The 27,716-nt window shown below is 39.2% G+C and overlaps 1 protein-coding gene across 30 annotated transcripts in view; it reads left to right on the top strand.

Annotated features, from left to right (window-relative positions):
- Positions 1-27,716, top strand: part of AFDN (afadin, adherens junction formation factor) — a 215,865-nt gene that overhangs the window by 39,166 nt on the left and 148,983 nt on the right. For all 30 annotated transcript variants that reach the window (XM_043543212.1, XM_037895158.2, XM_037895174.2 and 27 more), the window contains exon 2: positions 27,314-27,509. In XM_043543212.1, coding sequence (XP_043399147.1) covers positions 27,314-27,509 — 196 coding nt within the window. The remainder of the gene's footprint in view (positions 1-27,313; positions 27,510-27,716) is intronic.

A 27,716-nucleotide genomic window follows, 5' to 3' on the forward strand; every position in this document is an offset into this window, starting at 1 on the left:
TCCACAAAAGACAGCACACTAAGTAAGGAGATGCCTGAACTAGCCAATGGGCAATGCTGGGCAGAAAGGTCTGCCCTGAGCCCTCCCCTTATTAGGGAGTTAGGCACCAGTCTCTGCTTGGGATCCACAGCAGTGAAACCCTCTCCTGAAATCAGGCATTGTGTGTGCCTACACCGTTTCTTACACGAACAATGATGATGCATGCCTAACTCTACAGAGAATGGCCTTGGGTGGGGAGGAAGAGGAGGCCTCCCATATAATCTTTAGCCCAATGATTAGGGTACTCACCTGGAGTGTGGGAGACCAAGGTTCAATTCCCTATTCCGCTTCATGAGGAGAAGGACCAGAGGGAGGGAGAGACTCCATAGCCAAGTGATTAGGACACTAAAGAGGAGGGAAAACCGCTGTTTGTCCCAGATCCACAATGGATTTCAAGTAACTTGCCCTAGGTTACCCAGCAGGTTAGCTACAGAGCTAAGAATAGAACCCGTGTTTCCTGAGTCCCAGTCCAGTGCTCTGGACACTAGGGCACACTGCTTCCCGTATAGATCGTGCATGTTAAATACAAATTGGATGAAAATGAATGAGTTCATCATAAGTTAAATTAATAAATGGTACTGTGTTCTTGTGGTTGCTGTTTGATATTTACTAGTATAAATTACATTTTTAATTTTTATTTTTAATACAATTTATAGGAAGAACATCTAAATGTAATAGATTTAGTAAATAGCATTCTCTGACTTCAGCATGTTTGTTTGAGAGTTTTTTCTTGAAATTGCTTATCAGTACTATTTTAATTTTCTATTGTACAGAAGCTATGCTTGAAACTAGCAGATAATGGGGGATTGATGCTCCATCCATACTTCAGTTCGAAAAGCTAAATATTAGATCTCCTCAAACTAACTCTCATCATAATTTGAATCTTAGCCAATAAAAAGTTTGGGAAAAGGTGTTAGCAGAATTATTGGATAGCATTCTTGGCCAGCTGTCTTTTCCAGCAAACAAAATGGAGGTCAGTATACAAGGTTCTGAAGTAATGGGCAAAGTGTCATTTCAGGTATTGCAAACATAATTAGAAGAGTAACGTGAACTTTGGCTTGAGCAGGTTATGGCCTTACAGAATTCCCAATCCCCTTTAATATAAAATCTGCTGGTAAATATATCTGAGTAAGATATCGGACACAGCCTGTGGGATTTGTTAGGGGAAAGAATTCGGAGCCATGGAGATCTGAATGCAAAACAAATCAATTGATGAGTAAGATAATCAGCTAATGAGACTTGCTCCTTGTCTGGAGAATTTGAGATGGTCATTGTAATCAGCAACCAGTGGATAGTTTTTAGGACAAAACATTTCTGGTGCAATCTGCAAGGTAAAAAAAAATTCATTTATGGCCATGAAATAGAGAATGCCAGATCAAATATGCAATGCTGGTATCCTGTTATGTTGAAGATTATACAGTTAAGTATCTAGGGAATCTGGCAAAAGAAGCAGAACCAACTTAATATTTTTTTAAATAAAAAATAAAAAAGTTAATTGGTAATGTAAAGGGAGATCTTTTTAAATGAGGTCTAAGATTATATAGCATAATTTTGTTTCCTTGAGATTAGTTTCCATGTTGAAATTGAGGAATTTATTTGGTTTTAGCATGTTTGAATAAGAATAGAATGTCCAGTGTTTCAGAGGAGTGTGGATTGGGAATTTAGAATCAGTAATAAAGCCTTTGTGTAGTCACTGTTTTAAAACAGTTTTTGAAATGTAAAAAACAGGAGCCCTTCTTGGGGTAAATATAATTAACTGAAGCTGTACGATATTAACCAAGTTGATGTAGAATTAATGAAGAAATTGCTGCCAACTATTATACAACAGGATTAAGCTGGATTTATGGAGGGGGGGACTATTAGCAGATAAAATTTGCTAAAGTATTATAGCTACTGTATTAAAGATTTTTCAGGCTAACTCTACCCTAAGGTACTCTAGTATTGATATCAGCAACCAAAAAATAATTTGATAGCAAATGACATTAGTTTACTATTTTGTGCAGGATGGGGTGTAACCTGACTTATTTTAAGTAGGATTAGTATGTTAAATTCCTCTATTTGATGTTAATTAATGGTATCGGGTCACTGTTTTAAAAAAAAACAGTCTAAAAGTGTGCTTGCTAGGTATGTCCCTAATTTTCAGTAATTGTAGTGGAGGAAATATCTCTTTTTCTCTACATTCTATATGTTCATATAGTGATCAGAACTTCCAGCCATGTTCCACTGCATATTGTGTTCAGGAGAAAATAAACCTAGTTCCCCATCTCAGCAGTACCTGGAGTGGGTGAACTCCTTTTTCATTTCCTCAGTTTGATGTCTGAAAGAGGAGGTGGCATGCCTGTCTGAGTTGCTGCTGCTTGCTTTGTGTTTAATGTTCAGGGTATCATATCTGCATAGAAACAATGCCTGAACCTGTTTGAGTGAGATAAACTAACAACTCAGTCTTAATGAATTTCACTTCCTGGTGCAGGTCTCAGGGTGCATGTTTGTATGCAGAATTGAAATTATACTATTTTTGTTTTGTGGTTATCATGAACATTGAGAGGAGACCCACAAAATCAAAAGGAGATACAAAAGATGACAGATTTTAGATGTGGAAGAAAGACAACAGTAGTGATTCTAAAGCATTTTTCAGAACTGTTTCCAACACAATTTGTGCCCCAGGGATTGTGTAGTCAAAATATTGGATTGGTGTTGCTTTGGGGAGCCCACTGTACTACCAATGACACATGTAGCTATCAATGGTATAGCTTTTACTTGGCTTTTTTTTTTTTTAAACTAGTTCTGAGCTGAATTTGAGCCACAGTGTGGTGTAATTGTTTCATCAGAAGTATGGGAATCTGATGTCTAATTGTAAGCCACATTCTGACCTGCTAGCACACAAGTTTTGCAGTTTGAATGAAGTATTGTACATAAATGCCTCTTCAGATAGTTAAATCAGTAAATAATAAGACTTAATGAAACTGGCTAATAATCTGTCAGAGCCATATTAGTTTTTGGCAAGATCTTGACTGTCCACATTAAATTGTGAAAGCTTATGTTACACTTTAACAGTTTTAACAGAGCAGTGGCAACTTGTTCTCAAAAGAACCTACACACTTTAGAATCCTGGGGAATCCTGGTCCATCTTATAGCTAGTCATCAGGTGGAAAGAGGTAACCTGTGACTCAAGTCTCAGACAGAAGAGGCTAGGACTGCTTAGAGCTAAAGCCACAAAAGAAAAAAGGTCAAGATATAGTTTACGCTTCGATTCAGGAACAAATGTATTTACTTAAAATACACTTTGGTATGCAAAAGTATGGAATTTGTGATAAAGTATAATGAAGGGATTAATCTTTCTTAGAGGTCCACACTCTAAAGGAGTGAGTGAGTCAGTATATCTGGTGTTTTCAAGCCTTCAGACCTTTTTGAGCTCTCTCCCTGTTGCTGTTTGTTCTGTCTACTCCAGGAAAGTCAGGTGCTGGTTTCTTATTAGGCTTGTCAGCATTCCTCTCTGGAACTCCTGACTAATTAGGTCTGGCTGACAGATCGCTTACAGCCGAGTGTCAGGTATGAGCTTCCCTGCAGGTCATTAATACTTGCAGAATGTCTTGCTGAACATTTTAATGTACCGTAATGAAGAGTCCAACCTGTCACAAATAGATATTTGTAATTCACAATAAAATTAATATACTACCGTAGACTTAAAGCTCTGATCAATCTCTCTTTTTCCTGAGTGTCTCAGTGGAAAAGAATAAGTGTGATTGTAACCAGAGGTCCTCATGAATAAATGGCACGGTTTTCATTTGACATCACATCTGTGCTTTCTTCTTACAGTACTGTTGCATGTAATCTAATAGTCCTGAAGCTAATACTGTAAAAATATGTAGTGCTGATTACAAAGAAACTAAACTACCGTATATACTTGTTCATAAGCCGAATTTTTTAAGTAAAAAAGGGAAGCACCAGAGAAGGGGGGTCGGCTTCTGAATGGGTATAGAGGGGGAGAGGTGGGATGCAGCCCCTCCCCCAACAGAGGGAGCAAGGAGAGGCAGCACAGCCAGCAGGGCCAGAAGGGAAGAGGCGGGGCCAGAGTCTCTCCGCTTCTGGCCATGCTGCTCTCGCCCAAGCCTCAGAAGCAGCTGCAGCTGTGCTGCTTGGCCCTGCCCCCCAGGCAGGCTGCGGCTGTGCCACACGGTCCAGCCCACTGGAACACGCTGCGGCTGTGCCACCCGGTCTGGCCTGCTGGAGCAGCTCCAGCCAGGCCAGAGACATCCTCCCCTGGCTCTCCCCAGATAAGGTGGGAAGGGATGGGATGGGGAGAGTACGGGGGTCCTGGGCTAGAGGTGGGGTCATGTGGGACCCCCAGCTCCCCCCCCGCCCCCCCCAAAATTCCCCACCAGTTGCTGTCCTGGCCCGTCAGGGTAAGCAGCTGGCACGCCGGGACACTTCGTTTACTTAGGTTTACCTCTGTGCCTGCAGACGCTCGAGGTAAACAAACCATCTCGGCCCGCCAGCAGCTTATCCTGATGGCCCGGGAGCCAAAGTTTGCCGACCCCTGAATTATAGGGTCAGTTTATGAATGGGTCATAAAAATTTTCCATTTTTACTTATCCATCTTGGGAGGGTCTGCTTATAAACTAACCGGCTTATGATCGAGTATGTACGGTTTATGGTGCAGAATTAAAGTATTACTGGTTTCAGAGTAACAGCTGTGTTAGTCTGTATTCGTAAAAAGAAAAAAGAAAAGGAGTACTTGTGGCACCTTAGAGACTAACCAGTTTATTTGAGCATGAGCTTTCGTGAGCTACAGCTCACTTCATCGGATGCATAGCATATCGTGGAAACTGCAGAAGACATTATATACACACAGAGACCATGAAACAAAACTTCCTCCCACCCCACTCTCCTGCTGGTAACAGCTTATCTAAAGTGATCATCAAGTAGGGCCATTTCCTTGATGATCACTTTAGATAAGCTGTTACCAGCAGGAGAGTGGGGTGGGAGGAAGTTTTGTTTCATGGTCTCTGTGTGTATATAATGTCTTCTGCAGTTTCCACGATATGCTATGCATCCGATGAAGTGAGCTGTAGCTCACGAAAGCTCATGCTCAAATAAACTGGTTAGTCTCTAAGGTGCCACAAGTACTCCTTTTCAAAGTATTACTGTTTTCTGAATGGTTTCAGAGTAGCAGCCGTGTTAGTCTGTATCCGCAAAAAGAACAGGAGTACTAGTGGCACGTTAGAGACTAACAACTTTATTAGAGCATAAGCTTTCGTGAGCTACAGCTCACTTCATTGGATGCATAGAATGGAACACACACACACACACACACACACACACACACACGCACACACGCACACGCACACACACTGGAAGTTACCATACAAACTGTGAGTGGCTAATTAGTTAAGATGAGCTATTGTCAGCAGGAGAAAAAAACTTTTTTGTAGTGATAATCAAGATGGCCCATTTAGACAGTTGACGAGAAGGTGTGACGATACTTAACTTAGGGAAATAGATTCAATATGTGTAATGGCCCATTTCAGAGTAGCAGCCCTGTTAGTCTGTATTTGCAAAAAGAAAAGGAGTACTAGTGGCACCTTAGAGACTAACCAATTTATTTGAGCATAAGCTTTTGTGAGCTACAGCTCACTTCATCGGATGCATACTGTGGAAAATACAGTGAGGAGATTTATATACACACAGAACATGGAAAAAATGGGTTTTATCATACACACTGTAAGGAGAGTGATCACTTAAGATGAGCTATTACTAGCAGGAGAGCGGGGGGTGGGGGGTGGAGAACCTTTTGTAGTGATAATCAAGGTGGGCCATTTCCAGCAGTTAACAGAAACGGTGGGGGAAATAAACATGGGGAAATAATTTTACTTTGTGTAATGACACATCCACTCCCAGTCTCTATTCAAGCCTAAGTTAATTGTATCCAGTTTGCAAATTAATTCCAATTCAGCAGGATTCTGCATGGACTCCTCCTGAAGGTCGAAACAACAGACTGGACTTCTATATAGATTGCTTCCGTCAACGTGCACGGGCTGAAATTGTGGAAAAGCAGCATCACTTGCCCCATAACCTCAGCCATGTTGAACACAACAATAGAACAAAAAGACTTCAAAAACAGACTCAAACACACCACACAACAGAACCACTAACCCAGGAACCTATCCTTGCAACAAAGCCCGTTGCCAACTGTGTCCACATATCTATTCAGGGGACACCATCATAGGGCCTAATCACATCAGCCACACTATCAGAGGCTCATTCACCTGCACATGTACCAATGTGATATATGCCATCATGTGCCAGCAATGCCCCGCTGCCATGTACATTGGTCAAACTGGACAGTCTCTACGTAAAAGAATAAATGGACACAAATCAGATGTCAAGAATTATAACATTCATAAAGCAATTGGAGAACACTTCAGTCTCTCTGGTCACTCGATTACAGACCTAAAAGTGGCTATTCTTCAACAAAAAGACTTCAGAAACAGACTCCGAGACACTGCTGAATTGGAATTCATTTGCAAGTTGGATACAATTAACTTAGGCTTGAATAGAGACTGGGAGTGGTTGAGTCATTACACAAAGTAAAACTATTTCCCCTTGTTTATTCCCCCCCCACCCCAACCAACCGTTCCTCAGGCGTTCTTGTTAACTGCGGGAAATGGCCCACCTTGATTATCACTACAAAGGGTTTTCTTCTTCTCCTCCTCCTCCCCCCCCCCCCTGCCCCCCCCGCTGGTAATAGCTCATCTTAAGTGATCACTCTCCTTACAGTGTGCATGATAAACACCCATTTTTTTCATGTTCTGTGTGTATATAAATCTCCTCACTGTATTTTCCACTGAATGCATCCGATGAAGTGAGCTGTAGCTCACGAAAGCTTATGCTCAAATAAATTGGTTAGTCTCTGAGGTGCCTCAAGTCCTCCTTTTCTTTTTGTCTGTCTGAGGGATTGGAGCAAATGCGGTTGTATCTTAGAGCTTGGCTGTAGACAGTGGATCGTGTGGTGTGTCCTGGATGGAAGCTGGAAGCATGTAGGTAAGTATAGCAGTCAGTAGGCTTCCGGTATAGGGTGGTGTTTATGTGACCATTGCTTATTAGCACAGTAGTGTCCAGGAAATGGACCGCTTGTGTGGATTGGTCTAGGCTGCCGTTGATGATAGGATGGAAATTGTTGAAATCATGGTGGAATTCCTCAAGGGCGGCTTTTCCATGGGTCCAGATGATGAAGATGTCATCAATGTAGCGCAAGTAGAGTAGGGGCGTTAGGGGACAAGAGCTGAGGAAGCGTTGTTCTAAGTCAGCCATAAAAATGTTAGCATACTGTGGGGCCATGTGGGTACCCATAGCAGTGCTGCTGACTTGAAGGTATATATTGTACCCAAATGTGAAATAATTGTGGGTGAGGACAAAGTCACAAAGGTCAGCCACCAGGTTTGCCGTGACATTATCGGGGATACTGTTCCTGATAGCTTGTAGTCCATCTTCATGTGGAATGTTGGTGTGGAGGGCTTCTACATTCATAGTGGCCAGGATGGTGTTTTCAGGAAGATCACCGATGGATTGTAGTTTCCTCAGGAAGTCAGTGGTGTCTCGAAGATAGCTGGGAGTGCTGATAGCGTCGGGCCTGAGGAGAGAGTCTACGTAGCCAGACAATCCTGCTGTCAGGGTGCCAATGCCTGAGATGATGGGGCATCCAGGATTCCCAGGTTTATGGATCTTAGGTAGCAAATAGAATACCCCTGGTCAGGGTTCTAGGCATGTATCTGCACAGATCTGTTTCTGTGCTTTTTCAGGGAGCTCCTTGAGCAGATGGCGTAGTTTCTTTTGGTAATTCTCAGTGGGATCAGAGGATAATGGCCTGTAGAATGTGGAGTTAGAGAGCTGCCTATCAGCCTCTTGTTCATATTCCAACTTATTCATGATGATGACAGTACCTCCTATGTCAGCCTTTTTGATTATGATGTCAGAGTTGTTCCTGAGGCTGTTGATGGCGTTGTCTTCAACATAGCTGAGGTTATGGGGCAAGTGATGCTGCTTTTCCACAATTTCAGCCCGTGCACGTTGACGGAAGCAATCTATAAAGAAGTCCAGTCTGTTGTTTCGACCTTCAGGAGGAGTCCACGCAGAATCCTTCTTTCTGAATGTTTGTCAAACCTGTGACATTCAACTTATTTCATGTATTAAAATGTAATTGAAATATTGAGGAATGAAGTATTGATCACTTGTAAGTGTGTTGGTGGAAAATTAAGTTAATCTGACTTATTTTAGAAATTAGTTGTAAAGCACAACTAGCTACACTGGTAATAGCAGCTGCTGTATGATGAATGAAGCTGTAGTAATGCTGCATGCTGTGAACAGTGCCTGAAATCTGGTTACGTGGTGTGAGATGTTCTCTTAATGCTATTCATTCCCCGCCCCCAATGTAATTGTTTTAATTCGTTAGTTGTGCCGTCCCCCCAATCTACTGTGTTTGAACCATGTTAAGATTGTTTTTAAAAAGATAGCAAAGGTTTGAGGGCCCATAATGTCCATCAAATACAAAGATATTCTTTAAAACTCAGATTTAAAAAAAATAAGGAAAGATCAAAGGAAATTCTTAGACTGAACACTAAGTGACACAGTATGCATATTGATAACTTTTAATAATATACAATAGTTTTAAAAAGTCTGAAAGTTAGGAAATTCAAAATTAGTTATGCTTAAAAACAGAACAATTTCTGGAAAGTATGGAAATGTGGATTGAAGGTACCCTGAATAACCTTAATTCTGCTCTTATATCTCTGCTTATCCTCCACCAGTATGCCTGTGCACTATATATTTTTGGCATTCATAATAAGAGCCACGTAGCCCTAATACAGTGAAATAGCCACCCTCTCATTTTTGGGAGGCTGAAAAATGGTTAAGGGATGGATTTTTATTTTCCCCAGGGTATCTTGGTTCTGTTCCTAACTCTGACAGACTGTGTGACCTTGGGCAAGTCATGTAACATCTTATAACTATTTTCTCATCTGAAAAAATGAGGTAATGAATTGCAGGGGGCATCTTTACTGCATTAATAGTTGCAAACTCTGTTGAGATCATTGGATGGAATTAACTGTATAAGCACAAAGTAGTATTGTGCTTCTGATATACCAGAGACCCAGTCACCTTCCTCATATGTTCCCCTCATATCAAGGGTTGGAAGTTTTACAACCATTTTAACCCTTTACTATCCACAGAGTTACTTGTAGTTGGAGACATCTAAAAGTCTCCACGCTTTTGTAGTTCGGTTACCTGTATAATGCATGGTAAACCTCACTGAATGTGGTTTGATAGCTGGAGCTGCAGGCAAAACACTGATGCCAGGTTTACACTACAGACCTATATAGGTATAACTACATTGCTCAGGGGTGAGAAAAATCAACACCCTTGCGTTACATAGTTTAAACCGACCTAACCCCCCATGTAGACGGTGCTGTGTTGACAGGAGAACTTTTTGTCGGTGTAGCTACAGTCTCTTGGGGGGAGATGGTTTATCTATGCTGACTGGAGAACTTCTCCTGTCGGTGTAGGAGTGTCTTCACTAAAGTGCTGTAGTGGCATAGGTGCACTGTATATGACAAGCCCTGAGATATAAAGAGTTTAAAATATTTTGCAGTTTTGTTGGAAACCTTTGGGGGTGTGTGTGTGTATGTGTGTGTAAGGCAGTGGTCCCCAAACTTTTCCTCTGTGTAATAGAATGTATCTGCGTCCCCCCTGGGCTTGGAGCAGAGTTGCAGCTGTGGCCAGGGGCTGGCGACTGGGACTGCAGCTGGGGGTGGAGCCGGAGCAGAGCTGGGGACAGAGCAGGACTGAGTGGTACTTCCTCCCCGCCCTCTTGTGGGGGCTGGCCTGTGCCCCCCAGATATTCCTCCACGCCCCCTGGGGGGGGTGTGCTCCACAGTTTGGGGACCACTGGTCTAGGTAGTATCTTCAGAGTTTATGGTGGCATAAGCCCAAATGATATTAACTGTGCCAACAGAAGCACTGAGTCTACACTGGGATTTTTGTAAGCATAGTTATGTCACTGGGGGGTAGTTTTTCACACCCCTGACATAGCTATGCTGATACAAGTTTTAAGTGTAGACTTGGCTTAAGTATTTGGGATTTAACAGGTTATACTTGTCATAGACCTGTTGTGCTCCCTTTCCCTCCCTCCCATGAAGAACACCCAGGGTGGTGCATATTTGGTGGCAAAGTAAAGATACTCTAGTTTTGTACTTCCATACTTTTCAGTGTGTGTTTTTGCAAGTGTAAACCTAATTTTCTGCATTTCCTTGCTTCTGAGTTATTGTATCTGCTTTAAAGTAGTCTGCTTTTTTTCTACCTTAAGTTAGGCTTTGTCTACGCTTGCACTTTTCTGGGAAAACTTGTTGACCTAATTATGTCAGTGTCTACACTGCAGCCTTGTCCTGCTGATGTAAGTGCACTACAACACCGGCGTAATAACTCCATCTACATGAGAGGCGCAGGGCTTATGTCTGTAGTCAGGGTGCTGTAGTGTCTGTGTAGATACTGTTACTTACCTCTGTTAGCTCTCTTGTCAGTTTCACTGGAGCTGTGTAATTGTCCACAAAGCCTGACAGCTTGAGCCCAGCTGCTCCCTTGGAGAGCAGGGCGGCTGGACCCTGCTCTCCCCCATCCCCCGCTCCCAGCAGGGAACGGGGATGCAAGGGCAGGGGAAGCCTGCCAGGAGCCTATGGGAATGACGGGAGCCAGCTCTGTGGGGTGGGCTTGCTCTCCAACCCCCCACTCCCCCACACATTGGGACGCCACTCCACAGCCCTCTTTCCATGGCTTAATCTTTTTCCCATACCTCTGCCATGAAATTTATTAAAAAATTCTGTGACAAAATCAGGTTTCAGAGTAGCAGCCGTGTTAGTCTGTATTCGCAAAAGGAAAAGGAGTACTAGTGGCACCTTAGAGACTAACCAATGTATTTGAGCATAAGCTTGCATCCGATGAAGTGAGCTGTAGCTCACGAAAGCTTATGCTCAAATAAATTGGTTAGTCTCTAAGGTGCCACTAGTACTCCTTTTCTTTTTGTGACAAAATCGTAGCTCTAGTGATAAAGTTTATCAAGAGCTGAATGAGAAAAAGGTGATGAATGTAACTTTGTTTGTTTGCAGGAAACATCAAGCACATAGACTAGAAATGTAAAAAAAGCTTTTGGATGGAATTAAGGGAAGAAGAGTGGAGGTTCTAGATAGAAAAAGTAACAAGTTGAGGATAATGAGAAATAATTGGCCACTTCTAGTGAAGATGAATACTTTGCTTATGTTTGTCTACTTTCCTCCCAAACACATTTGGGAATTGGCTTAGGAGATAATTTCAGGTAATTGAGGTTAAAAATGGTTTAAGTAAAATCTTGCTCCTAGGCCAGTATTCAAACAAAATAAGTATCAGCACTGATTGTGATTGATTTGATTTCTGCCATAAAGTTGAAGTAAAGTATCTTGTCCAAACCTGGCACACACTGTTTTAAATATGGTTCCCAAAATAGGAAATGTTTGTCAAAACCATCAGATATGTAGTAGTGGTGGGGGAAGGAAATGCAGATGGCGTATAGGATGGACCTCTTGTTCTGTTCACTTTAAGTGTTCTCTCTCCAGTGCCACCTCCTACACCAGCTCCTGCTGTTCTCATGAGGTGGTGTTTGGCAGGTTTAACAGTTAGGGATCCAATCTGTGAAGTAAACCATTGAAATCAGTGACAAATGACTAAATGGTGGGACACGTATGCTTTGCTGTGTGTTGCTGCATAATTGACAAGAACAATGTGTAAGTACTGTATATAAACAGCTTCCAGGGGTCATTGCCCAGGTGGAGAAGGGGTACTTGGGGCGGGGTGAGGAATTCTCCATTTAAGCTATACAGCGGTGGGAGGATTTGGGGAAGGAATAATTTTCCAGACTGTGGGAGGTCTCTCAGAGCTGCTTGGGGAGGTAAGATTTGATAGGGCTGGGGGATGTGTATCTTGTACATAGTGGAGCTATGCAGCTTGAAGACAGCTTGTAGATGCTCCCCTCCCCTAGGTGTCTTAGCATACACAGGGCCATAATTCTTCCCCCTTGAGACTCCTATCTTTCTAACTTCTCTCTTTATGGTTTTGGGCTGGAATCCTAGAGAAGAGGTAGGTGAGGGGAAGAGAGAGAGAGCTGAACCAACTTTTAATCAGCTTTTCTGCTGTACAGTCTTTGACTCAGAGCAGCTAAACAGATGATGATGAGAAAAGGGACCCAAAATGTGGAGTGTACCATGCAACATGGAGCACTTGAGAGACTTGGCTTGAAAGCTCCAGGCTGGTTGGCTGAGAGAGTCTGTATGAGGAAGTGTGGCATTGCATTGTCCTACAGGATTTGTAGCATCTTTAAACATCCTGAGAGCCTCAATTTGACCTTTTATGGCATGGACATGGCCAGTGGATACTGAAATAATCCCTTTTGTGTTGTGCGTATTCATGAGTAAAGTAACAAATTTTAAAAGCATGTGAAGTTTTTTGTTTGCAAGGCAACACTAATCATTTTCTATAGAGCCAAAACTCTTAAACATGAATTTTAACAGCTGTCTGAGTTGTGAAACTAGAATCACTATCTAATACTCCAATCAGTAATAGGTCTGCAAATCTGCGTGCAACTGGAATTGGTTTTATAGTAGTGTGGATCACCGATGAGAATTATGGATTATTTAAAATGTCATCTAGCTGCTTGGTTATCTTTGTTTTTACAGCTAAAAATGACTTGGAGTAATGATTGGAGGGCACATCAGATTAGTGATAAGCTCCATTTCTTGGCCAGATACGCTGTAATGCAGACTTATTGGAATGTTATTCCTTTGTGATTTTAGTAACTGTGTGCCTGATTCTTGCATCAATTGGTTTTGTATGCATCACTTGTACTAGTTGTTAAAGAAGATAGAGATTTGGTGTACTTCTGTAGGTACGTTCTTACAAACAAAGCATTGCCTTCTAAACCTGTGTCATACACTGCTCGCCAAGACCTTTCAGGGTCAGTCATGAAATTACAGAAATTGCTGTCCAATACATGTGAACATCACCAGTTTGCGAGGTTCATAGATGCAACAAAGCAGAATTTGGGTCTTAATTTCATCATCTTAAAATGTATAAAATAAAGTAAATATGCCTGCTGTCTCCATATCAGTATTTATTGATACAATTAGTTACCAGATTTTGGAAACAGCATGGATATTTTAAGCATTAGCCTTGGTTCATTGGATTTGGTGTTAGTACACACAGCATATTAAAATTAAGTTTCTACAGTGAGCAGGTAGCATAAAAATAACTTAATAATGAGGCTGTATACATCAAATTCTCACTCTCAGAACAGTTGAGTATAACTTTTAGTGGATTCATCACTTGCTGAGGTGGTGATTTCATTACCTGCCTTCATCCAATCCAGTTTAATGATTAATTGAAAAAAACACTGTTCCTGAAGACACTAATTCCCTGTCATCACTTCTAGATTTGAGATAAATTAAATTAACCATTAAAAACTCAGAACTTAATCATTGTGGAAAATAGCTTTAACCAACCTGTTATATTTTTTAAAAATTTACAGAAAGTCATCTGTATTCAGTAACTTATTTCTTTGACAGTATGTGAAAGTTAGAGGAATTATGAGGAAAAGTATACTTGTCTAGGAACAAAATACTGAGATTTTAAGCTTAACTGATTGTCTCTAGTATAATTCATAAATAGATATTTATTTCTTTTGGCTGGGGAATGATCTTCTAGAACACTCTTTTTTTTCATATCCAGGTCTGCCACTTCTGCAGTGGGTTAAAGTTTCTGCTCAACATTTTGTCAGTCAAAACCGTCAGTCAGTGCTAGGACTTGATTCAGTCTACCATGGAAATGTCTTTAGGTGGTTCAGTACAGTGGCACAGTTTAGAGGCAATTATGCAGCCATTTGTTTGGCTGTTTGTTTATATAATAAGATGCAACTAAATAGAAATAAATGGAGTCCCTGTCCTATTATAATGTGCATACATGCAAGGGGTTGGAATTAAGGTTGCTGTATAGAAACCATAACACTGGGAAACCAAGCTGTTATGTGGCTTCAAGACAAAGCTTGATAAGTTTATGGAGGGGATGGTATGATGGGATAGCCTAATTTTGGCAATTAATTGATCTTCGACTACTAGCGGTAGATATGCCCAATGGCCTGTGATGGGATGTTAGATGAGGAGGGATCTGAGTTACTACAGAGAATTCTTTCCTGGGTGTCTGGCTGGTGAGTCTTGCCCACATGCTCAGGGTTTAGCTGATCGCCATATTTGGGGTCGGGAAGGAATTTTCCCCCAGGGCAGACTGGCAGAGGCCCTGGGGGTTTTTCGCCTTCCTCTGCAGCGTGGGGCACGGGTCACTTGCTGGGGGAGTCTCTGAACCTTGAAGACTATAAACCATGATTTGAGGACTTCAGTAGCTCAGACATAAGTTAGGGGTCTGTTACAGGAGTTGGTGGGTGAGATTCCGTGGCCTGCATTGTGCAGGGGGTCAGACTAGACGATCATAATGGTCCCTTCTGACTTTAAAGTCTATGAGCCTATCATCTCTGGCATTGCACTGGATAACTTAAGTCACTGAGCTAGATTTAATCAAACTCCAACACCATTTAAAAAAAATTAACACTCTGAAAATTTCTCACTTCTTATATTAAACTTTAGAAATGCTTGTTCAGTAGGTAATGTGGTGGTGGTTGAAAAAAAGATATAAGCAACTGAAATAGCACCTTAAAATGAATTGCCAACAAAAATATAAACATTACTACAATACTATAATTACTCCTTCAGGAATACACTCAGTACATCAAAAGTTAGAAATCTAATTTTTGTCACCCAGGTGTTGTAAATCAGCTGAAAGCTTTGTGGTGATGAAAGCTCCATATTCAAAAGATGTGAAATGGACAGCAGTTGATAGCTTTTTTTCAAAGGGATGATGGACATTAAAATGGATCAGAAACATTGAGCAGGTTGTTGAGACATTTATTTTCACCTTCGGATTTACTATTGGGATAGATAATCAAATGCTTATAGAATGTAATTTTAACTTGCTGTAATTGTGCTGCTCGTTTTAAAAAAAAAAAAAAAAAAAATCTTGGCGTACTAGCATTACAGCTCTTAAGGTGAACGATAGACAATAGTACCAAAGAGAAGACAAAGTTTCAGTGCTTAAACTAATTATTGCTTTCTCTGCCGATTTTCCCTGATATGATCTGGCTTGAGACTTACCCTTAGTTGTTTCAGTACCACTTTTCTGACACGTCAAGCTTTGAGACAATATCTTCTGTTTGTCCGCAAAGTGTAGCATCTGTAATGGCTATGTTTCCATCATCCTCTGTGATGAAAACTGATGCAAAGAAGTAGTAGTTTAACTTTTCTCTGTAATGATTGTATCCTCTTTTTTGTAATGTTCTTTTTATTCCCTGGTAGACCAGGAGAGCAGGTGACCGCGACCTGTTTAGTAGGCTTTCTGCCTCCTGAAGTTAAAGAATTTCTTGGTTTTCTCTTCAGGTGCCCTTTTAATTTCCACCTTGCATTTTGTCCTATCGTGGTATGTTGCTTTCTGTTGGCATCTTTTCCATGGTTTGAAGGAATACCTTATTGGTTTGAATAAACTTTATTTTCCTGTTTAACTATATATTGTCTTTTCTGCTTCCTTTTTTTCGTCTGTTCTGTCTGCACAAGTTATATTGTGTAGTTACACTGGCATCTAGGCACCAAATTTTGTTTGTAACTCTGATTTAGTATATTTAGCCTCCATGCTTACTCCAGGGGTTTTGATTTCTTAACTCTAGTCTTCAAACTCTAACTAGCTTCCTTCTCGTTAAAGGATATATAGCATACAATGCATTGTATTTTTATTTTTGTTTTTCAATCAAAATATAACTAGATATGTGTCTGCTGTAATAATTTGATAGATATAATATTTGTAGATTGGTCATGTCATATGAACAGAATAAGAACTATTTCAAAATAAAAATTGAATTATATCTAGATTTCTAAACAATATTTTACACCTTTTGTCTGCTGTAATCAGTTTCCTTTGCTATGTACTCTGAGATTTAATCAAGGTGCATTTGGCTATAGTAGGCTACTTTTCCAGTTACAAGTATAATGTTGAAGCTGTATTATTTTTTGATTTGCTGCTATTGAGAGTACTGTCGTTTACAGTTGAAACTGCAGATTAACAAGAACAACCCCTAGGTGGCAGGCAGTCTTTATATGTTTAGTTTCAGAGTAACAGCCGTGTTAGTCTGTATTCGCAAAAAGAAAAGGAGTACTTGTGGCACCTTAGAGACTAACCAATTGATTTGAGCATAAGCTTTCGTGAACTACAGCTCACTTCATCGGATGTTTAGCACTCCTTTATTGATGCGTCCTTGTGTGTTAAACCTTCTTTGATAAAAACAGGCTTACCTCAACTAAGTTAAGATACAGTGCCTTGGATGTTCAAACTTTATCAAATATTGTTTGTTATATAATCCCTTCCTTCTTCAAGGATGTTAAATCAGACAGTTGTGAACTGATTTCTAAATGGGCTACATCATCAAAAAATGCAAAGTGAAAACTTTGCCCCTAAACACATGCCATAGTGCCCCTAAATTTGGCTAAAGGATTTTGTCTGTAATTATCTTGAATAAATATTTAAAAAAAAAGATTAAATGCTTTATGAAATCTTAAGGAAGAATTTTAATCAGGAAAATAATTTTATAAAGTGGATTTTAAAGAAAGTGAAATAGAAAATACTCTTCTTTATGAAGATTGTCAAGAAAAGATGTGTAATCCTGTGAGAATAATGGAAGAGAGCCCGTATAGTACTCTCTACCTTTTAGTAGGCATTGTATCTTGTATTCTGGATTGCTTCTGGGGTGGTGAAATTTTCTGTTTGAAGATGTTTATGGTCAGCTGTAGCTCATATAACACTTAAAGTTTTTGGTTGAAGTTCTTTTTGAAAATTATTTTCATAACTATAGGGTTAGTTACTTAATAAAATGATGATTGTTGTCTTTTGCATATAGATATTTCTGCCAAACTATTACCATGAAATAAATTCTTAATATAATGTGAGGTACATGGGAAAACTGCCCAACGTTGCTAATGATTGAGAAGCTGAACGGTGTTAGCAATCGTATGAAATCTTTGCCAAATTTACCTAGTTTAGGCAGTTCTGTTATGAACCTGGAATTAAGAACCTCCAATAAAGCTTTAATCTTTGATACTACTTTTAAACCAAGATGAAATTGAATGTTTAACTTCACTGTTGATGGCTTGACAGAGTAGTCATGATGTTTGTTTAATTACAATAACTTACATTCTATTGTGCTAAATGTTGCAAGCTTTCCTATAGAGCAACTAAACAGTACTCCGGAGGGAGAAGGAAGACAAACAAGGTGTACCTTTAAGATGACATTTGTTTTAATCCATTGTAAATATTAACACATGAAAAGGCGTAAACAGCTAGAAGATTTGATGTGTGTAATTCACATCAGCATTGTATGTAACTTCTGTTAGTAACAACACCTATGTAACTGCATGAATAAAAAGCTGCTTTTAGTGTTTGTGCATTAATGGGGAAATCAAATCAGTTTTTAGTATAGCTGTTCTTTTCCTTTGTTTCACTTAAATTGGTTTATTACTTTTTTTTATCCTCCATGACTATAATTATGTTCAAAACGCATCAATATTCATACACCCTTGTCCAAGAACTCTGTTATAAGAAAACTGAATTAAGAACACACCTTGAATTAAACTGGTCTAACTTTGAGTAGACAAGGTTTTAAGTGCCAGTCCCACAATTGAATCTTTATATAGGTAAACCATTGTGTCCATGCAGAAACTCACTGTCTTCAGTGGAGCTGGATTCTGCCTCTGTGGGTCTAACTGGCAGTAATGGTTCCTGAAAATTGTAACTCTTCAGAAAAGTGACTATTTATTTAAAAAATACCACCTTCTTATTTAGATGCGCTTCCTGTATATTTTGGGTTATATCTAATTGTTTCACTTCCTCCACCACAACAATAAAATAAATAAATAAAGTAAGTTGCTGCTTAATTCTGCTGGTGTTGCGCAACGTGTGTGGTTACGTGGGAGCAAGTCAAATTCTGTTTTGGTGTGTGTTTGGTGACCATAATGTCTCCCTATAAATACAGTGCGATAGACGCTGGGGAAAATCTGTGATAGTCACTGCTCTCATTTTGGTAATGACTGCAGTATATTTTTGTATTGATAAAATCTAGTACATCCTATGTTTCCCTTGTATGCTAGGAGTGATTATTGTGATGTAAATTATAAATAGCAGTTTTGGAGCAAATCAGCTTTGTGGAGATGGCTACTTATTTTTATGTCAACTTTAAAAATGTAGCTGAAGCTATTTCTGCAGTTTTACTACATACCAGCCAGGGGGAGGAAGCTAACCATGTCTCCTTTCAAAAAGAACGGTTAGATAGGCAACTCATAATTTTAATACATGAAATAGATGACCAAAATGTTTTGACCTTACTACTAACCAAAGAGAATATACTTTAGAAAACTGGGAGAAAAAAGAAATGACTACAATTTTATTTTAAATCAAGTTATTTTCCTTTAAAAGTATGGTTAAAATTAATGATTTACTTCATTTTAAAATCAGTCCACCTTAGCTGCATGAAAAAAAATCTGAGTATTTTGAACCCTGTGAGTGAATTCAGAAATATCTATGTAAGATCTTTTAAAGTCACATTTTGAGACTTGTGGCTGTTCCAAAGTTCTCTATCTTGATAATAAAGCTGCACAGCTTTTTAAAAGCTGGCTGAATGCTACAGGTAGGCAAAAATCATTGTTTTAGATGGAAGGGAGTTTAATGCAATTGCCACTAATAGTACCATCGATCTTTTTTTCAAGTTCAGTTAGGATTTTTAAATACTTGAGTGTAGAGATGGTGTACACTGAAATCTAGCCTGTCTATGAACTGATGTAGCTGTTGTAATTGCATGCTAAAAATATTTTGATTTATGCATCATTCAAACATAAATGCTTACTCATATGATGGCTAAACATCCTTAGTTTTAAAATCTTGTAAGGATCACTGCCTTTTCTGTTGTATTGTCAGTGGTAATCCTAAGGATGACTGAATCAGTGCATATTTGTGATTATGGAAAGAGGGAGAGACTAATTCCGTTGTAATGTATCGAGCATTTTTCGACAGGTCAGATATAGTGCAGGCATTTCATGAGTTTTCCCAGCAATTTCTCCAATAGGAGTTCTGTTGTTATGCCAGACTTTGTATGTGTGGTGTGTCCTGAAATTAATTTGTATTAATTTTAAATTAAGACTAATTGCCAGTTTAAAAGTTTGATTATTATATTTATATTAAGTTTGCAGAATATTTGGAAAATATATTTGTCTGAATAACGGTCATAGATTAGAAGTTTGGATTTCAGTCCTGTCCTGTTTAGATCTCTGCAGAGCCAGAATGAGGGGAACGGAAAGAGTTGAGATTAATGCTGTCATTGCAGTAATACTTGCATGATTACCTGTTAGATACTGGGAAGAAAAAATGTTTACTATGACAATTGGGGCTAGGAAATACTTAGTCACTTAGGAAGCAAAAATAAACCAAACAAAAAACAACTCTGCTATCCAGGGCTGATGCCAAAAGTGTGTTCCCTCAGGGGTGTTCCAGGAGGATTGTGGTGGCAGTGTCCCAAAGGGAAACCCATACATATATGCTGTGCTTTAAAGGAATAACATTTTGTCCAAAGTTTGATCTTGTATGTATTAATATCTAGTTCAGATATCATTTAATGATACCGTTATTGCTTTGTAATTAAGAAGTGTGAAAAAATATTTTAAAATAGGCCTATTCATTCCCCATTATTTCCATTGACTCCTTGGAATTATGTGTTTGTTCCAGTCTCCTTATTCATTATCATGTTCTAGCTGTTAAGAGATAACAACATCCTTGTCCCATCAGTTGCTGGAATGGAGTGCTCTGCTTTTTCATACATGAGCATCCAGAGATACAGACATGCACTGCTGAGTATAATCAGTCTGACTGCTGAAGCCTTTTTATTCCACTTTTTGGGAAGTCCAGGTTCCCTACACTGCTCAGACCACTGTTTCACATTTAGACTCCTTTCACCACCTACTTCAGAGTGCGGAAGTTTATTAGCACCAGTCGCTCCTGGAATCTCTTTTCTTCTGGCTATTTGCCTGTATTTTCCTGCTCCAAAGGAGCAAAGGGAATTGGAAGACCATCAAAGACCTTTTTCCCAACAGGGCTTTTCAAACAGACAAATTCAGTTAGCTATGAAATATCTCAAAATCATCCCTTGGCTTAATAGTGTATTTACACTGCTTATTTAACAAACCTTTATTCCTAGATTTCATACTTGACCTATATTCTCTTGCAGTTTTTTGGGGTAGCATCTCTTTTAAAGACTGATATCTATGTTGCCTTTAGCTGTCCCCAAGAGCACAGCTCACCTTTCTGCTGAAAGTAAGGACTTGTGTACACTGCCACTTTACAGCGGCGCAACTTTCTCACTCGGGGTGGGAAACCCTCCCCAGTGCTGCAAGTTTCAGTGCTGTAGACAGTCCACCAGCACTGGGAACTACTCCCCTCGGGGGGGGGGGGGGGGGGGGTTGGTTTTTTGTTACACTTGCTGCCCTGGAACGCGGCTCTCATCGGAGATGGAAGTGCTGCTAATGTAAACACTCTGACGCCTGAGGAATTAAGTGAGTACACAAACCAGCGCTTTCACCAGTTCCCTGTCACCGGTGAAATTTACAGTGCAAAAACTCTGCAAGTGTAGACATAACCTAAAGCACAAAGATGAGATGCTGTTTTCATGCAGATACCCATAGTAACACAATGAGAGACCCAGAATTGTTTCTAAATGGAATATTTTTAAAGCCTTTCATGAAGCTTCATTGTGTTTTGAAATCTTTTCTGTTGTAGCATAGCTAGCTTGTGCGTGACCTTTTTGTTGACACCTGTTGACGGCTTTTGTCTATATGAAGATACTGATATTTTAAAAATTATTCTCTCCTGTGGCACATAGTATTTATTGCTGTTTTATTTTGCAGTAAACAAGTCATAACTGAAACTATGAAATATATTGTTTTGGATGTGAGGGGCAGATCTGACTGGCTGTGGCAATATTAATAAGTCAGTCACTTTATTATACAGGAAACAGGAAGAAACTTAGCAGATAAATATTACCTACGATTTTCTGTGCTCATCGTAGAGGACATGGGATATATTTTTACTTGAAGCAGCAAAATCCCAACATTTATGTTCACATTATCCATGTCTCTGTTGTTTTACTAAAATTATGGTGTGAATTTTGAACCTTTTTTGGAAGAGGTTAGTAAAACATTTTGTGCAAATTGCTATTTTTTTTCTGCTTTGTAAAGGAAGGTTATTAGTACTTAATGTATATCATACTTAAAATTAGATTTTGGCTTTATTGGGAAAGCAAAACTCTTTTATCCATTGTGTGGGTGGTTTAAAGCAAGCCAATTTAAACTCTTTAGGTGGTACAAATGGACTAATCTTCAGTACAGTTAATCACAAAGTGAAATTTTTGTGAAAATCAGTTGCATTTGTGTTGAAGGCATAACTCAGTATCCAAGAGTATCTGTGGAAGAGGCCATAGATTACTTAGTATACACTTAACAACATAACTTTAAAAAAATAAATTTTGCCAGTGGACAAAGTAATCTCATATACATACCTGGTACACACTTCTGGTACACCATTTCTATTAATTTCTCCATCTAAAGCATTGCTACCGGAGAAGTTTAACTAACTTTGTTGATAGTATACAATACATCAGCTAAATGAATGAATGGCTCCAGATAGAGAAACTTTCTCTAATTCTTCTGGAAGAAAAGTTGTAAACTAATGTTATACATGCATACTATGTCACTGGAAAAAATGTGTAAAGCGTTTTGAATTTATTAAAAGTAAATGTTTTATATATTAAAATGAAATGCTCAGTTTCTTCCATAAAAGTAGGATTTTTAAAGGTTTGAATTGTGGAATGCATGAGCGTTCAGGAGATTACTAATAGTATTTGGAGATTTTCACCTCTTTTACTTTCAATTCAGCATTATTTGGGAGTGATTCAGAGTTTTTACCATCTTTGCTTTTTGACCTATGTAAGATTAATTGATTCTTCTGCTTCCAATAAATGTGACGAGGTGTCCGATGGCACCTTAGACTAACAGATTTATCTGAGCATAAGCCTTCATGGGTAAATAACCCACTTCTTCAGATGCATGGAGCGAATATTACAGACACAGGCATAAATATATATATTGGCACATGAAGAGAAGGGAGTTACCTTACAAGTGGAGAACCAATGTTGAAGGCCAATTTAGTCAGGGTGGATGTGGTCCACACCTAATAATTGATGAGGAGGTGTCAATACCAAGAGAGGGAAAATGGCTTTTGTAGTGAGCCAGCCACTCCCAGTCCCTATTCAAGCCCAAATTGACGGTGTTAAGTTTGCAAATGAATTGTAGCTCTGCAGTATCTCTTTTGAAGTCTGTTCTTGAAGTTTTTTTGTTGAAGGATGGCTACTTTTAAATCGGTTATTGAATGTCCAGGAAGATTGAAGTGTTGTCCTACTGGCTTTTGTATGTTACCATTCCTGATGTCTGGCAGAAGAGTCTGTCCTATCTCTGGGACTCTTTCTGCCCCACCACTCCCATGCACATGATACAGTTCTGTAGTTCTGCAGTGGTCTGGAAGCCTACTTTCGCCATCTCCGACTCAAGAAACTCCCCCCCCACCCCCCCCAGCGCAGCACGTTTCAGCGCTATAAAGTGCTACTGTAGACAGTGCACCCGAGCCAGTGTAGATTAGCCAGTAGACGCTTACAGAGTTAACTCTGTTGTGTAGACCAGAGCCAGTTTTTTGCTTAGTCGTGTCTTGGTTACAGGATCGAAGTGTGAAGTCTGACTCATTCTTTCTCCACCCCGTGATCATTTATCCATTATTTGGGTAGTTTTTAGATCCAGTCAGTCTTAACGGCTTGTAATCACTAGTCTTGTGACTGTATTTACCTGTGGGAGAGGTGCTTGAAACTGTTCTCCTCTGGAAGGCTTTTGTCCTTGTTTTAAAAAGGTGTCTTTTTTACAGTGAGGTAACTAACAAACAGTAGTTCACTAGGCTTTTATAGTGAGATAAGACAACTTACCACAACCTAGCCAGGCAAGTTTAACACTGTATCCCCTTCCCCCGCTAATGGTTGATCTCACCTAGTTTATCTTACAGTAAAACTACATTTTCTCACCTCCAATAGGATTTTACAGCAAAAAAGCTAATTTGTGTTAGGGCTGGTCTACACTGGCAGCGCTTTAACGTGCCTTGTGTCATCGCAGCAGAGCATTGGGAGAGAGCGCTACCAGTGCTCTAAAAAACCCACCTCCACGAGGGGCGTAGCTCCCAGTGCTGGGAGTGCGTCCTCCAGCATTGGTGCACTGTCTGCTACACTGGGGCTTTACAGCGTTGAAACCTGCTGCACTGAGGAGTGTTTTTTCATACCCCTGAGTGAGAAAGTTGCAGTGCTGTAAAGTGCCAGTGTAGACAAGCCCTTAGTTATCCTATGGTGAGAAAACACCTTTTTCAGTTATGACAAAGCCATATAGTCTTAAGGCCCAGATTTTTAAAGGTATTTAGGTTGTGAGGTCCTAAATCCCTTTTTGAAAATACAGATTTAGGCTTCTAAATCAGTTAGGCATTATAACACTGAGCACACCAATGTCTAAATACCTCTAAGAATCTGAGCCTAGCAATCCAGAAAGTCAATTCAAAAACCATGTCTTGGAATACAGGTCAGTAGTCCTTACCAAGCACCCTTACATTTATCACAAATACTTGTTCAACTATAGAGAGAACTTGCATTCTGTTATACAAGTGGCAAAAGGCATATGATTGACTGACTGAATTCTTCGTTAGTAGAAACAGATTAGAAAAGATAGTGGATGAACCAGATTAATTTTTAAAATCAAAGAATATTAAGTAATGCCTTGAATATTTTCCCCACCATTGTGAAACAAGTATAAGCAGTTAAAGATTAGTTTCAGAATTAGCTGTGGGGAAAGACAGGACATTTAGAGAGTTGTTTTCATTCTATTTTATTCTTTTTGTTAACTTCTGGCAACTTCAGTGCCTTGTAACTTCCTAAAGATCTGTTAGGTTTTGTTTAAACTGTGACTTTCTGCTCAAGTGTATTTAATTGTTTCTTTACAAATGAAGTAAACACCATTTTAAAAAAAATTCCCAGAAGCTTTAAAAAAGTCTGATTTGTATCCCCACAAAAATCTGTGCAGCTGCTAGATGCAACCAAGAATTAAATGGCAAAAACCATGAATATCCAAAACTGTTCTGGAAAGAGATGCTGCTACATATGAACACCCTCATTCCTGAATGCTGCACTTGTTGAGGTGGTGGCAGCTGGAGCTCTGAAGACTACTGCTTAAGCCAAACGCATGTACTTTGCCACTTGTATAATAGAATAGAAATTCTTCTTCCTCCCTTCCAACCACCGCTTCCCTCATACACACCAGTTTGCAGGTAATTTGGGAGAGGCTCTCCTCCTCGTCCTCCAGAGTGGTAATGGATTGACTCTTCCTGTCTACCCCTACTGCTACAATGAAAGAATCTTGGGTTCTCCTCAGATGCTTTAGTAGTAGAAGATGGCTTTAAGGACAGAAGCTTCCATGGCACTTCATCCATTCCCGCATCTGTCACGCACCCCTTCCCCAAATAAAACCCATATTAGTTACTAATTCAGCTCTCAATTTGTAATCCCCATATAATTTTTTAAAGAGTAATGGTTGGGGAAAATTGAATGTAATGACCCATAAACAGCTAAGCATGAACTATTTAACTTTTGTGTCCCCTTTGCTATCTATTGCATTTAGTGATTTAATACTGTCTTCTATAGTATCCAAAACTAAAAAATAAATTTCCAGCTAAATGTCACTGTACATTCAGATTCTTGCTGATGCATGTCCTTATCTGTCTCTTGGAAACAGGGTCTATGTATTGATGCCAAGAGTGCTTTTCTGAATGTTAATTTGGGATCAGTGAATTTAAATCCCAAATTATAATCTATTTCAGTTGTCCCCATTTCCTACTAAAGAATGGTGCATTTATATTTAGAAATGCAGCATAATGGTCAATGTCAACTTGATGAAAAGAATAATGCCCACATTTATAAGAATTCTCAAATAAAGCAACAAATAATAGCCAAGTGAAATCTGTCTGGAAAATGTGGCATACTACACCCCTCCCTTTACAAAAAAAGGAAAATAAAAAGAAATGTTTGTAGTTAGCATGTACATCCACATACTGGTCATTTTTCTGGAGAACTGTAATTGGTCTGAGTGCTTTGCAATTTTTTCACATGAAATTGACTGTCACTTTTACACGGCAGTGCAAAATCTAAAATTTAAGTACATGAATTTGAATAGAAGGAAATAGAAACACAATGCAAGTCTAAAACTCATATTAGACATCTGTGCATGTCTATTCATTTTTATGTGACAAATTCTGAAAATGAAAAGTTCCCTATGCTTTTATATTGCATAGAAGATTGAAGTTGCCAGAATGTAGGAGAAGAGATTAAATTTGAACAGGAATGATAAATCTGAATAGGAGAGGACCCCTTAGTTCACAGACTGAAAGGCTGTGCAGCAATTAACACCATGGGAGTCTGTGCTTTTCTCAGGTAAATGGATATGAAAAAATTCCTGATTTAAAAACAAAACCATCTTTTGTGGCAACTATATTCACTTAGTTATCTTTTCCTCTTCCCTTATTCCAGGCCAAAAGTATATTTCAAGAGGGAGTTTATCAAACCAGTGTGTTCACATGGACAGGCTGATGGTGGCCCTTAAATTTTCATCTGCCTCCCTCCTTTATTATGGGCTGCCATTTTTCTCCTTTTAAAACTGTCTTTTTATGCTATAATTAATATGGTGCTTTAAAAGCTTCAAAAAAACCTTTCAAGTTTTGTGTTCGATAACATTACCGTAATATTCTGTTTACGTATATAGAATACCTAACCCAGGGTGCATTGCAAATACAGAAGTAACCTTTATGTATAAGGCAATTGTAATGTTTTTGACATTAACGACTATACCTCTGTTGCATCCGATGAAGTGAGCTGTAGCTCATAAAAGCTTATGCTCAAATAAATTTGTTAGTCTTTAAGGTGCCACAAGGTACTCCTTTTCTTTATATCTCTGTAGTGCATTAGGTATGCATGGTTCTTTACAGATAGATAAAGCCATGTCCCTACCCTAAGAAGCTTAATCTGTTAAGGTGGGGGAGGGAGAAGAGCAAGGGGCAGTGTGCTATAGGAAGAACAGTGGTCACAGTAAAATTGGCATTCTTTGGTCACATATATATCTTGTTGTGTCAAGTTTTGTCTTTCACAGGCCTAGAGCATAACACATTCTCTGCCACTAACCTCTTAGAATAAAAATATAATTTTCATGAGTATTTCGGTAATCTGTGATTCAGAGAAAATATCACCAAGATTATGAATGTTCTATTTCTGCCATGGTGTCAGTGGAGGCTCCTATCAGTTTATTACATAGGTTTAATGCTCCATTTAGGTTTGTCTTGGTGGTCACCTACTGTTAAGTCTCTGGGAGCTAAAGGTGCAGTCAATAATTATATTAAATTAATATTCAGGGTATAAACTGGCTCTTGGCTCAAAACCTTAGACAACAGCCTCCCAGAATTTTTTTGCCAAGGACACCTGGGAACAAACTCTGTTATAAAAATCATTAGGATTTTAATGTCCATGCAAAACAGACAGGATTTTGGTGTTTGTCTCATTTAAAAGAGCACACATGTTTGAGTAAACTGTCTATTTTACTCAGCCTGCTCTGGAAGGATGAAGGGCTGAGTTCATTCTTCTGCAGCGAAAACTGATGATTCTTGGGTGTCTGTGTGTTTAATATCGAAGGCTTAGCTCACAAAACCATCCCTAACAGTATGGAGTAGTTAAAAAATAAACATCTGCATTTCTAGAATATCCCAGGCTTTTCCAACTTTCCTTTCCTCTACTTATTGAAATGCAGTGTGCTTAGAATACTTCAGGAAAATTTATTAAATTATACAGACATACATCAAAGGTGTATGGTTGGAATAATTTCCTCCATTCCCAAGGGGAAAAGAAAAAGCGTTTCAATCAGAATTACATTCACTTCTTATTTCATTACAGGATTTGGAGTTTCATGGAGTCATGAGATTTTATTTTCAAGACAAAGCAGCTGGAAACTTTGCAACAAAATGTATTCGTGTTTCTAGCACTGCCACAACGCAAGATGTAATAGAAACCCTTGCAGAGAAATTCCGACCAGACATGCGAATGTTGTCGTCTCCTAAATACTCACTTTATGAAGTGCATGTCAGTGGAGGTTAGTATATGCTGTCTGGGTCTCGTTCCTGTATTTTTTTCTTAAAAGGATACAGAAAGATGATAAATGTTTCCTACTACTTACTATAACAAATGTACTTCGGTTTCTTTGGCACTTAAATATGTAATTGCAAAGGGTTCTCAACTGGTGGTGGTAGTATTTCAAAATATAATGGGGTGTAACGTAGACACAAATTTGTGTAAATTA

This window comes from Chelonia mydas, chromosome 3 (genome assembly GCF_015237465.2).
Source record: "Chelonia mydas isolate rCheMyd1 chromosome 3, rCheMyd1.pri.v2, whole genome shotgun sequence".
Lineage (NCBI taxonomy): Eukaryota > Metazoa > Chordata > Testudines > Cheloniidae > Chelonia > Chelonia mydas.